Source organism: Astatotilapia calliptera, chromosome 19 (genome assembly GCF_900246225.1).
Source record: "Astatotilapia calliptera chromosome 19, fAstCal1.2, whole genome shotgun sequence".
NCBI classification, from domain to species: Eukaryota; Metazoa; Chordata; class Actinopteri; order Cichliformes; family Cichlidae; genus Astatotilapia; species Astatotilapia calliptera.
In genome coordinates, this window is record NC_039320.1 from 25,427,591 (window position 1) to 25,441,728 (window position 14,138).

General features: G+C 39.8%; 1 protein-coding gene across 3 annotated transcripts in view; it reads left to right on the plus strand.

The window, feature by feature from the left end:
• The window catches only part of tmem63c (transmembrane protein 63C), a 42,354-nt gene that overhangs the window by 16,170 nt on the left and 12,046 nt on the right, over positions 1-14,138 (plus strand). For all 3 annotated transcript variants that reach the window (XM_026151819.1, XM_026151820.1, XM_026151818.1), the window contains exons 3-8: positions 7,721-7,800; positions 8,586-8,673; positions 11,539-11,576; positions 12,263-12,405; positions 13,202-13,253; positions 13,357-13,465. In XM_026151819.1, coding sequence (XP_026007604.1) covers positions 7,721-7,800; positions 8,586-8,673; positions 11,539-11,576; positions 12,263-12,405; positions 13,202-13,253; positions 13,357-13,465 — 510 coding nt within the window. The remainder of the gene's footprint in view (positions 1-7,720; positions 7,801-8,585; positions 8,674-11,538; positions 11,577-12,262; positions 12,406-13,201; positions 13,254-13,356; positions 13,466-14,138) is intronic.

The window sequence follows — 14,138 nt, forward strand, 5'->3', positions numbered from 1 at the left end:
CAACAACAGAATTTGTTCCCATTTCTTTATCTGAATTTATGAAAAATGCCAAAGATAATACAGTTTGACAGGCATTAAATCTTATTTTTGCATCAACAAGGTTATTCCCAAAGAGTTATTAGCTGGAAAACCTGACATGAATCAGCGTGGTGTCCAGTGTGTCCTTATAAAATCTGATAAAACTGGGCAAGTGGAGGAAAAAAGAACAGGTAGCAGATGAATAGCGTTCACTGAGATGCATCTGGCCCTTGAGTTGATCCATCTACTGTTTGCTAAATGGTCTCAGTGAAAGGGTGGCTGTGAAGAAGCCATTCTTATGGAAGGGAATCAGGGAGAAAAGGCTGAAATATGCCAAATTATACAAGAACTAGACTAAAAAAATCAGTGATAACAGGCCTGGATTGATGAATCCCAATTTAGTTCAAATCACTGTGAATAGTTGACCTCCTAACTCTTTCATGGCATGCATTTTAAATTTGTCTTTGCTATTTTCTTTTACCTAATTTTTGTTTCTGATTAAAGTTAGATCCACACATGAGGACATTCACTTTAAATTTCGATAGAACAGTTGCAGTATATGTCCTCGTAAGTGGATATCAGGCCCTTGTAGAGCAAAATGTAGTATTTTCTTCTAGACAACCCAAAATGTGATGTCCACATATGTGGACACCAGGTCCTAGGAGGTTAAGGTGGTGTTCAGAAGAGAGTTAATGTCTACAGCCACCTATAAAATGTAGAGGAGGCTCGGTCATGGATTGAGGGTCTATTTTAGCCGGTGGTGATAGGGACGGATTTATGAACATAGAAAAGTATTGTCAGACAATACGGCAACACCTTCTTTTTTCAGCATGACACTGATCCCAAACACACTGCCAGGGGCCATACTTGGATACAAGAACACACAATGGAAAACTGTCAGTCATGGATTAGCCTCCCCACAGCCTGGGCATCAACATTACTGAACAGTGTGAGATCATTTTGACAGAGAATGAAACAAAAATATACTTTATTTCCACATATGTTTGCGCAAGTTTCTGTAAATACACCTATTTCCAATTTTCATGCAAAGTATAAAGACATTAGGAAATCCCAAGGTTTTTGCACAATACTGTAACTCTGTAGCGTCATGGCAAATTGAGAGATAAACTTATTTCAAGTCCTATGTTGATATTATCTATTCCTATATTGATTAATCTACTCACTATTCCCTTTTTGTCCAGCAGAAAGTAAACAGTGATTTGTCTCACAGCTAATATTGTTCAGAGACTTTTTCTCTGAGCGTGAAAAAAACAGAATATCTTTATATTCGAGAAACTGAAACAGTGGAGTTTTGTATGAAAATAAAAATGAGATTCTTGAAAGTTATTCTTTCCCAAATTATAAATCCTTCAGCTTTGGTAAAAGCACATAAACATCTTCCAGTTTATAATATTTGTGTCACCTTCCCCTTTTGTATATTTAGAGCCAAAATCCGTAACATCTGCACTAAACTACCTAATCTTACAACTCTGACAAGGTCAGTAGCAAGTTGTGGGAATTACTATATCCTGTATAACACTTTGCATATGGAGTCTTTTGCATAATTATTGTGATCTGTGCATGCACAATCTATAATCCAAATGGAAGTAAAAGCACTGAAAAAATAAAAACCTTCAATTGCTGCAGGACCAGGATAACACCACTACCTTTACTCAACCTACCATAGCTTTTCAAACCTATCCACCGTGTACGGAGGTTGACCCAAACGCAGGACTCCAAAGATAAAAGGTTAACTCAAAAGGCAGCTTCAATGTTGAACTCCTACAAAGATACAAAAGAAATGCAGGACAGGAGTAAAAAATCCAAAAACAGATCATCTTCAAGGAGAACATGATACTAGGAAAGACACGGCCACAAGGAAAACTTGACAAAGGACAAAGGGAGACAATAACTAATGAGGGCAGAAAAAACAGGTGGGAATTTCAAAAGCAAATAAGTAATAACAAAACAAGGGAAGTAACACTCAACATATAACACGCATGAGAGGAGAAACTTTCACAATAAAACAGGAAATCTAACTAACACCGAGACAGTCTCTCAACACAAAATTGACACAGACAAAAAGGTAAACAAACACAGAGACACGACTGACTTCACAAAGGAGACACAACAGGACAAAACCCAGAGAAGAAACTAAGGGAACAGAAAGGGAACAGACAGGGAACCAGTGAACCAAAAGTCATCTATAACTAGCCTAGAGACACAAATAGGGAACCATTAACAATAAGAAAATAACAGAATACAAATAATAAAAATCACAAGGAAACTACCAAAACTCAAAATCCTGGGTCACACATCAGGGACCCAACTCCATTAGTTTTGTTTTTTCTTTTTAAAAAGCTCTTAAACAGGATATAAACCACAGTCTCCCTGGTGACAAACTTGTGATCCAAAGCTTGACTCCCACTTGTTCCGCATGATCATTCAACAAACAAGGAGCATCAGGAGGATATCAAACACTGATTCATGTGTCCTGGAAAAGCTAGAAACACACAGAAAGCTTCATGTTTTTTACTAATTGCATGACATCCCATTGATTATGCAAATTTCAAACCAAAACTCTTACAATTGCATGTAACGTCAAAGAGTCGTGACTTGTTTTGTTACCACCACTCAGAGGTGTGGACTCGAGTCACATGACTTGGACTCGAGTCAGACTCGAGTCATTAATTTTATGACTTTAGACTTGACTTGAAAAAATGTTCTAAGACTTGTGACTTGACTTGGACTTTTACACCAATGACTTGGGACTTGAATTGGACTTGGACCGGTTTACTTGAAAAGACTTGATATTTTACCCCAAATATAAAATTTAACATGCATATTATATAGAGATTGAAAATGTGACGTCATTCACGGGTAGAACCGCAAAGGATTCTGGGAACTCGTGGCAAGCGGTACTAGCGCACGCAGGCTTTCAATTAAAATCAGTTATACAGCGATAAAAAGAAACACAAAAATGTCAAGAAGCCGTTGTATTATTAACTGCAATAGCCGGTCGCATGACAGCCACGGGAAGCCGACGGGTAAAGAGATCGGTTGTTATCGGATTATGTCGTTGAAGAGAAATTGTTCAAGCCATGTTTCCGAAGTAACAAAGACGCGACGGATGGCCTGGATTGCAGCCATTCAAAGACCAAATATAACGTCCCAGAACACCAGCTCACAGGTTAGTCTGCTCCAAGCATTTACACGAAGGTCAGTGTTTTTTAGTAGTTAATACCTTATTTTCATAACATAATTAGTGATATAGGTTACAAGCAAGTCTGGCGCTGAACAGAAATTGTCGCGCTATGCTCCTTTGTTTATTGTGCATAAATAGTGAATTGTCCTGACACAATATTGCGTTTCGCTTCTGTTATTATGGTACATTGACAAAAACATATACTTTTATTCACAGGATAAAACAGGTTTTTTGTATCACTAATTGCCCAGTACGATTACAGCATACAATATTATTGTCACTGCTACATTTCTGTGATGCTACCAGAAATTATTTCCACTACTAATTAATTACCGTTGAGCTCAAAGGTCCTATTAATAAACTGTTAACGAATGTGTATTTATGATGACGATTTGTGAGACTGGTAAACTTATGATACGTACGATGGTCTTTCGTTCTACACGGTGCATTTCAAGGTCCTGCACCCATCCGGCGGTAAACTGTACCTGGGCTTGTTGCAGTGACCGGAAGTTACTAAACTTCATGAGTGTGTGCACTCACTCCAAGAACCGTATGATTATAAATATGCATATAAATATGCTAAGATGAGATAGCTGACTTCATCTAACTAGCAAATGTTGTCCAGGCTACGTTGGTGATACAGTTTTTTTAATGTGTATGATATTTTTGTCATGCGATTTTAAAGCTGGTCCTACAACCGCATCCAAGAATAACATGCAGCTTATCTCAGAACTGTCGGTGAAAATTATTCTTGGAGCTAGGTTTAATTGAGCTGCATTTTAAAGAGGTGCAATTTCACAATTTGTGTATATTTTCTAAGTTCACTATTTTGTATGTGTTGAGAAAAACAGATTTTAAAATTACATGGTCTAATATTTACATTTAGCATAACTGCAACATTATTTTTTCGTTTGTTTTTTTTTAAAGACTCGAAAGGACTTGAAATTCAAAGTTTCAGACTTGTGACTTGACTCGGACTTTTACACCAGTGACTTGAGACTCGACTCTGACTTGCCTGACATTACTTGAGACTTGACTTGAGACTTGAGGATAAAGACTTGAGACTTACTTGAGACTTGCAAAACAATGACTTGGTCCCACCTCTGCCACCACTCCAACCTCCTTCTGTAGACTTTGTTACTCTTTAAAAATTGAATTTGCACTACAGCCCACTTGTCTGAAATAAACCAAAGGCTGGGGCAAACTGCGCTGTCCTATCAACTAAAGGCTAAATGCCAAAAATAGAACTTTAAAAAAAAAACAAAGGAAAACCTTTTCTGTGTGTCTAATATTGCTACAGTGCGTGCGTGAGGGGCCTGAACCAAAAGGTCATCCTGTGCGCATATCTGCGGCACCAGCAGCATCTTACAGAACAGCAGTAATTGACGCCCAAGGACAGAGACTTTTCTGTGAGGGGTTCCTGTGTTCTTAGATGCATGGATTTCTTCATATATATATATATATATATATATACACACACACACACACACACACACACACACACACACACACACACACACACACACACCCAGCACGCCCCTGCGGGCGGTTTATCCTTCAAGCTCGGGTCCTCTACCAGAGGCCTGGGAGCTTCAGGGTCCTGCGCAGTGTCTTAGCTGTTCCCAGGACTGCGCTCTTCTGAATAGAGATCTCCGATGTTGTTCCCGGGATATACATGCAGAATCACCATTCAAGTTATTTATTAGGACAGTCAAAATGTGGTGTAGGCGTGAATGTCAGTGATAATGGCTTAAAGCATTTTTAATTTGTAGTTCTCTTCAGGAAAAGGCTGGAAAAATAAACCCAAACTAAACCAGCGCCTTGCAAAAAACAAAACAAAAGCTCAATGCTTTCTGTTTGTCTCCTCATTGTCTGGGTTTTGCATAATTATGTACAAGAACAGAGAGAAATACAAACACATTATGTACATGTCATAGACGTCAAGTTAAATCTGCACATTTTAACGTCCTTTTTTGCAAAGAATAATACAGCGTGCGCACTGTTTACAAACACAGATGCATTTCTTTTCCTCCCGTGTTCCAGATAATAATAGGCTTCCATTTTCAGCTGTCAGCTAACTCAGTTCCACTGTCAGGCCTCGTCAGGCTTGATCTCTGCGCTGATAGGACTTCTCCATCTGCCACCTCCATGTTTTAATTGGCTCATTTTTATCAATGCCTGGTTGTCAAGCCAACAGCGAAGGTTGAGCGCTGTCTCTTAATGACGAGCATGAGTCAAAGCGTGCTTCCCCCCAGGTGACGGGAGCACGCCTCTGCATCAATTCCATCATCATACAGAATAAATCATCAGTGGGACTTGAGGAGAGCGTGCCCACGCATAAAGACAGAATAAACCGAAACAACTGGGAAGAGCTGGGCCAAAACGAGATAATGGAGAGATTCTTATTGTGCCCTGACTGCTAATGTAAACACAGGCTGTTTATTCATCTACAAGCCCCAGTCAAGTCCTCTTGATTGTCATTGCATGGCTTTAGAGTGAATCATTCGACATTCATGGGCGCTTTCTTCCTATTAGCACAGCTGTCACCCCTTATCCACTAAACCTAATGTCTTTTATGTTCAAATGAGGTAATAATTTAATTGCTGCAATTAAAATCAAACAGTCATCACCACTAGGGCTGGGCCATATTATACCGTTCACGGTAATACCGGTATAATGTTAGGCAACGATAGGAAAATGAAATATCGCGATAGAATATGAGTAAAACGCGCATGCGCAGTGCCTTTGTTTTCATACGCACATGGCCGATTGTTGAGTGAAACAGATGAACCAGAATTGGTTTGTAAAAATGGTGCAACTTCAGTGATGTGGAACTGGTTTGGTGTTTGTCTGTCAGATACACGACAAAGCACATTTTTTTGCAGAACATGCAAGCGGCCGTTGTTATTGTCGTATTTGTCGGACTAAGATGCTCTTAAATCTGGGAGTAATCTGGGTCCTAAACTCCGTATGCTTCAGGTCAAACGAACACTGCAGCATCACTAAGAGTTAAAAACTGTCTAAATTCTTTCATCTTTAATAAAACGATCAGCATTGCTGCTTTACCAGGTGTAACTATGAAGTTTAACTTCCAGGCATCCATGAAAACAAAATGTATTACATTTAACGGAGTTAGAAGCTAGCAGGAAGCTAGCGGAAGTTAGCTCGCTAGTTTCGCTAGTTACCTAAACATGATATTGCATGTTCTGACTGAGAGATTTCTGAAAAAAATCAAACGTACAGCTCTGCTATCACTTCCAACATAAATGAAGACAGGAAACTAAACAGCAGTGACGTTTGTAGGGTTACTGAAGTTGGGCTAGCTGGTATATAATTATGTGCTACGTGATCGCTAGCAACACAGCTATGTTAGCATAACATAAACAGTAAAGCTGGAGGACGAACACTAACACTTTTCCACTTATAAAAGTTAACGTTAAGGTTCTTCATGGTTAGAGACAAATGCAATCGCATGGCAGGATGCTGTAAAAGGACCAAACTTCAGTCAGGAGAACAACTGAGATAATCCATCCACAATATGAGGTTAGTCATTAATATACTGCAACAACATGGGAATAGAGCAGCTGCCAGAGAATTCAACATTAATGAATTAATGGTACAGAAGTGGAGGAAGCAAGAAGAATGAGTTTAATAAAGTTTGATTTATCTGACTGCTTTGTTTCGCTTAATGTGCCTTATAATCCCGTGCACCTTATGGTCCGAAAAATACGTACTGCACACTGCAGTTTAATGTTGCAAAGCACCTCTTTTTAACTTCAGTGGATATTATACATGGTTATGCTCAGGATATGTCAGCCCATTTCTACTGGAAATGCCTTTTGGTTAAACTTTCAGCAAGGAATTTGCATTTGCACTGTTACATTTTTATAAAGCTTTAATGTACATAAAAACCAGCTTCTTGTTTAATTTTTAAGTGAAAATAAATGATAGGTTGTCTTTTTGCGCTAGTAATGTTGTGGAGTTGTATTTTGTCTCGCATCAATTATATCGTCAGTTATATCGTTATCGCAAATTTTCAAATATATATCGTGATAAATATTTTTGACCATATCGCCCTGCTCTAATCACCACTTTTACTGCGTTTGTCAACCTTCATCCATCACGGTCCAGTTATGCTCAATGATATTTCATCAGGGAAGCTCAGCACAAATCCACTATTGTACAGGATTGAATAGGGTTTTATTTTGGACCTCATTGTTGTGCTCAGTTTGCTCTCCATTTGTGGAAAATGGGAGGTATTCAGCTTGACCGCGCTCATTTTTTTCCTCACTGAACAGCATATGTCCGCGTGTGCTCGCTGATCTATTTCTGGACCACATAGCATACAGACAAAAAATGCTTCATTAATGCTGTGGCATTTTGAATCTGTTGTTGTAGACTGCTTTTTCGAGTGATTTTAAACAGAATCAAGGAGATATTTTATCTAGAGTATAATGAGGACAGAGACTGTGTAAAATTGTTTTTCTGTGTTTGTAGTTTTTACTGCTGATCTTCTCATGTCTGAGGAAAGCTGCTTGGGACTACGGCCGCCTGGCTCTGCTGATGGAGAATGACAGGTAAATCTCTCACTCAACAATATCAGTTAAACTCTGACAGCTATGGCAACTTTTAACATGTAGTAAGAAGCCTCAGTGGAGAGAGAGAATTGATGCTCTAGCTCCCTCTGCTGCATGTAAGTGGTGGCAAACTGCCTTGCTATACTTGAAACACTGATAATACTTTACTGTATTTGTTTTATATTAACAGTGAAAGTAAAATTTCATGGGATGGTCAGAATTTATTCTTCGCTTAATTCTCTATTGAATGGAAACACTGATTTGGACATTTAAGCATGTTATCTATCTTATATCCACACCTATGGTCAATTTAGAATAACCAGCTCACTTAACACTGTTAATGTTTTCCATCCAGGTTCATGCAACACTCTGCAGCAGTTTTCTTTGTGCTCGCTCCGAATCTCCTCTTCAGGGGAATGTGGGCTCGATTAGTCCTGCCTGACCGACGATGCCCTCGTAGCACTTGAGGGCAAGCAGCATCTGTTCTCTTTGCCAAGCGGTCGTCTCTCATTGTAATTCAATTACCCTGCTTAATTTGACATCCTGTTGAACTGTCAGTGTTATAGCCCACAGAGACAATCCACAAATTCAACTGCTGCACTTGTTTCACCATGTGAACTGGACCACATGTTATATTATTTTAATGTCTTCTGTGTATGCACAGATTGATCCCAGATGGGTACAGGGACTGCAGCAATTACGGTACATCTTGGTGTATTAATAAAGCCATGTCCGGCTATGATCACCAGGATTCTGTTTCTTTGTGTGTATTCTTCCTTATGCAGTCTCACATCCCTGTTTTATGGAGAACCAAGTGAGAAAGAGAAGTCGCCTTCAGAATCCAGTCCCTCTGACTCTGAGACCAAGGACATGGTATGCTCAAATCTTATCTTACATTTTTCAAAGGATACCTCATAATTTATTTCCCGTGTTGCAACATTCTTGTTGTTCTTCTGCTCCTGCTTCTTCTTCTTCTGCTTCTGCATTTCAGGTGTGTTTTTATTTCACATCATCAGACTAGTTTAAAGCCACAGCAGACAGTTGTTTTCAGTTTCTGGCAGAAGTTATGACGAACACACCGCATACTCATGTACCAAATAAGAGATGAGCTGTTGAACATAGTGGAAAAACTAGCAGTAAAATATTTTATGTGCTTATTAGGGGTTTGGAGAGTTAGCAGTCAGCAGTCACATGTGATAAATTAAAGCTGGTGAATGTGTAAAACACACTTGCCAAACGTTGGTCAGTTCTTTGGTTATTTCATGCTTTTAAATAAGCAGTTTTTGCTGACTCTGAGCTAGTAAACTGGATTACCGGCCCAGAAAAGAGCAGTGCCTCATCTTTGTTGAAAGAAGCTCCCCTTAATCTTCTGTTCTGACCACGAAGAAGCTTTGCCATGGAATTTTTTCTCTGGACAATCTAGGTCAAAATACATGCAGTCATGTGGTGGGGAAAAAGGAAGATGTGAGCTAACTTCTCAGGAGTGGACATCCCAACAAATTAAACCCAAGGTCAGAGTACAGCAGAGTACATGACAGTACAATTAGACACAAAGCTGAGCAAGTCTGTCTCGTTCAGACGGTTTGCCAGGAGAAAGCCCCTCTTCTGTAAAAAGAACGTAAACAGCCTGGGTTAGGTTTGCAAAATTGCATCCGATGAAACCGCAAGACTTTTGGAACAATGTCCTTTGAACAAATGAGGCCAAAATGGAGATGTTTGGAAATAATGCACGGTGCCACATTTAGAGAAAAATACAAATGCCTCTTACCAGCTGTCAAACATGGTGGTGGAGGGGTGATGATTTGGGTTTGTTTTGCAACCTCAGGACCTGGGCACCTCGCTGTTATTGACTCAACCATGAACTTCTCTGTATACCAGAGTACTAGAGTCAAATGTCAGGACGTCTGTTTGACAGCTATAGCTTGGCCCAAATTGTGACAAAACACGTGACAAGACAATGATCCCAAGCACAGCAGCAAATCTGCAAAAGAATGAGTGAAAAAGAAAAGAGTGAAAGTCGTCCACTCGAACTCGAGACCTCAACCCAACTGAAATCCTGTGGTGGGATCTTCAGAGAGCTGCAAATAAAAGAATGCCCACAAACGTCAATCAACTGAAGCAACATTGTAAGAAAAAAAGAGGGCAAAAGTCCATACAGGATGATGTGAAATACTGATGAAGTCATGTTGTTGAACTAAAGCTACTAAATCAGATGGTGTACTTAATTTTTCACTGTGAATTTTTTTTCTGCAAAGCACTTGAAACCAGGAAGGGGGCTCATAATGGGATAATCAATACAATCAATACAATAGTATCGGAGTACTCTGCATCAGAAACCCCACTAATGCAAAAAGCATTTAAGTATTATCAACAAAGATCTGGATGCTTAACATGAATGAATGTGCTGTGTGACTGTCGTAGAATTAGATACTATATCATCTGAATATTGTCACTCATGCATTAATGTATAAGTAGGCGTTTATTATTAGCAGCAAATCAACTGGTGCTCATTTCGAATGTTTCGTATCCAGCTGCACCGAATGAATGTTTTCACTGTGGATTAATCTGCCAATTATTTTATTTTTGCGAGATGTCATTAGGCACGCTAAACAATTATTGCAAATGTTTTGGTAATTGATTCACTTGACTTACTGGCTAACAGATGAATGAGTTCATATGTGCTTGTATAAATTGTTGAGCAGCTGAATTCATAACAAAACATTAACATTTTAAGCTTTTTATGTGTTTGCGTGCAAAAATCATGATTTAAAAAGTATCTAGTAACTAAAAGAGTCAGATAACTGTAGCAGGAAAAAAGTCATTGAAGTGACATATAGCAGAGAAGAATCAAAAGAGGCTAAAATTTGTACTTAAGCACAGAAAGCTGCTTGACTAAATGCACTTAGTTCCAGTTCACAACTGCACTGAAAAGCTGCAGCTGACCCTTTCCACGTGTCTCTCTCTTGATCAGTGACCCATGTTCAGCTTTATGTTTGTGGCGTGCATGTGTATTCTCATGCATTTGGCGGCAAAACACATCCAAACAAAAACATCAGTCTGCTCACCGAATGGCTCTACAGTGCCACTAGTGGTTAAAAATACCACAGCATATTTTTATGCACTATAATAGTGTAATTAGGGCAAAGAGGCACCGTGTTTGAGGAGGAAAAGGGCAGATTCCAGTCATCGTTACACTGCAAATTATGAAGGAGAGGGCCTCATTTTAAAGAAACACTATCATTACCAATAACATTGATGTTAGACAGTCTGCCAGTCTTCCTGATTATGTTCTTGTGTATTTACACTAATTATACCAAGGTGTCACAGTTAATTTCCCAGTGATATACTGATGTCTAAAAAAGCTCCATCCTGAGCTTCCATAATAAGTCCTCAAGTCGTCACCACCAAGATGGCACCAAGTCAACAGTTGTAAGAGGAAAGTTTGGATCATTACTCAGCGGGTCTGTCTCTGACTCCATGGCACCTGAGTGATAGGCTGAGGTCATTCCCTGCATGTTTATAGCAGTGTAAGTCAAAGAGTCAGACTGGAGTCATCGTGCTGTGCCTGCACACAGCTGAGACTGCAGTAAACTGATTACAGCTCCAGACCTATTAAATCTCCATCTCTGTGTCACTTTGCAGACCGTGTTACTATTCAAATGGAGGTTGAGTACAAGTCACCAGATATATAACTGCCGAAACGTGTAATATGTCTTCAATAACCATTCTTTTTTTCAGGGCTTCTGCTCATGGCTGTCATCGCTTTACCATATGAAGTAAGTAAACCTAAAGCAGCTGCTCCTATAATTGTTTCATCCTCCTCTCATCTTGGCTTCCAACCCTTCGCCAGCCTGTTGTCTTCAAAGCTGATGTCACCATTGAACGTGAAAGTCTGGTCTTATATCTCACTTAGCAAAGAAAATGTTTAAAAAAAACAAAAGAGTCTAGGCTCATGCGACCGCTGGTGCCACGGTTTCCTGTTGAATATTTGCACTTGCTCGGGTCTCGACTCCACACAACAGATTTAGAGCTATAAAAAAGCAATTTCGGTGGTATCCATGGTTTCCATAGTATTATGGTGGAGTTTGGGTGCTTCTGTTTTTAGCTCTCCTTTGCCAGTGGCTCACCCTGGGATCCCAGGCGAAGTGCAAACCCACCCTGTGAGTTCTCGATGTGTGGGCTACCATGAGACCAACGTGCACTTCTTTTCTTTCATGCCTTTTTTTCTATTTTATGACACTGGGTTTCCTGAACCTCCCTGATCTGGTAACCACAGATTCTGACACCAAAGTAGTGGTGCCACAGTTTTTTACTCAGGATGAGGTAGAAGCTGTGAGGGTCATTTTTATCCAGGTTCGGCCTGTATGGAGCCACTGCCACATGAAGAAAAATGTGCATGTTTATCACGCTGCGTGGAAAACCTCTGAGATTCTGAGAATGCATCTTCTTTGTTCTGTTGCAGGGATGAGGAGATCCGAAGTAAATGTGGCATTGATGCCGTGACATATTTGTCCTTCCAGCGCCACATCATCCTGCTCATGACAGTGGTTACCCTGCTGTCTTTGGCTGTAATCCTGCCGGTCAACATTTCCGGGAACCTCCTGGGTATTTTGGTCTTGAAGTGATGGTCTAGCTAGCTCACTGAAAAGTCAAGGGATATCCTTAACCTCCGATAACAACACACCGGACTCTTCATAAAAAGAGAAGTTCGGTTAAATGCACATAAACTTTATCTTTTAACAATTCATGGTACAGCTGAGTTTAAAACAACCCGATCTCTTTCAAAACTTGGAACAAGTCAAAAGGTCAGTGAAACCAAAATAAACACTGATTACATGCACAAAGGCTGCACTTCATCTAAAGGGAGTCACTGGCACACCAGTGGCAAGTCATCAAGCACTTGCCCAAGTCTGATTATAGAAATAGAAAGTGCTTAATTTCCTCTTAACATACACATGTAGGTGCCAGGGGTGGGGCGACACACTAAACAGGCTGCTAAATAGCAACAGAAATGCCTTTTTGGCAGTTGTGTGCTTATTTTGTAGGAAGTGTTGAGGAAGCCTTTCCACTACAGGATGAAGTCTATGAGGAGTGGGGCTGTCCACAGTAATGTTTTTATTACTGGTGGTTGTCACCATCATTAAATAAAATGGCCAACACCCATAGGCAGGCTGCCATGGTGACGGCAAACAAAGGGTTCCCAAGTTAAAACAGCGCAGTTAGGCATGTTTGAACTTGAACTTCATTGAGATGGCTGATATTTCATTTGACTGGATGGAAAACATTTTAGTATTGCTTCATTTCTTGGCCTCTCCCAGACAAAAGAGGGGAGGGGCTTCCTTTTAAGTCATTACAGAAATTAAAACGTCTCGCTTTGTGTCACGTTTTATTATCTCTACAGGAGACAGTCCTGAAAACTTTGGAAGAACAACCCTGGCGAATGTTAGTGCAAAGTAAGTCCAGCAATGCAGGCATGACATCAGATCTCATGAAGCATCCCAGAGCCGCGAGCAAACCTGGGCAAATCTGTAATTGCTCTGTTTATGTTCCTTGAAGGGACAGCTTTCTGTGGCTGCACAGCGTCTTGGCTCTGGTTTACTTCATTATCACGTTGCTGTGTATGGCTCACCATTCGCTGCAGCTGGAATACAGAGAAGATGAGAAGGTCTGTCATCATCCAGTCACACTTTATACCATCAAGGTCCATCCAGCAAAAGATAAAGTCAAATTATTGAGATTCTAACCAAAAGGTCTTTTTTATTGTTTCAAAAATCAAATACAAGAAAAAATAACACAGCAAAAATATTTTAAAACAAAATTAAATGTAAAGACCGACGTGCTCTGGATTTCTGGCTTCTCCCTAGGTGCTGCATTCCTCTGTTAAATGCAGAGAATAGGGCGTTCCATTGGTGATCAATAATGATATCATTGTTTTTTATTATTCATTTGTCTTCAGAGAATAAGACTATAAAGATCTATAAAAGGATTCTGCAAACCACCAACTGTTCACCCACTTAGTTTGGCATGTTAGCATGCCTGCGTTCTCTGATTAGTGCAGTTAGGACTGGTGGGTTTGTCATTACTATTAACATTTCATCAGAAACTAAAGAAATGGAAAAAGGAATAAGTACTCTTGTATTAAAAGAAATCGATTTATGGATCATCCTGAGAAGTTTTAAGTCAAAGTCCTATGGCAGTCCATCTGAAAGTTAATGAAACTTTTCCATCCTTAACATGTAAACCTTAACAATGAAACTGCGATTGATCTCTGTGGATCAGAGAAGTTTACTACTATATAGGCAACAACCTGGCATTGGCTTCCCTAGAGCCGTTAAAAG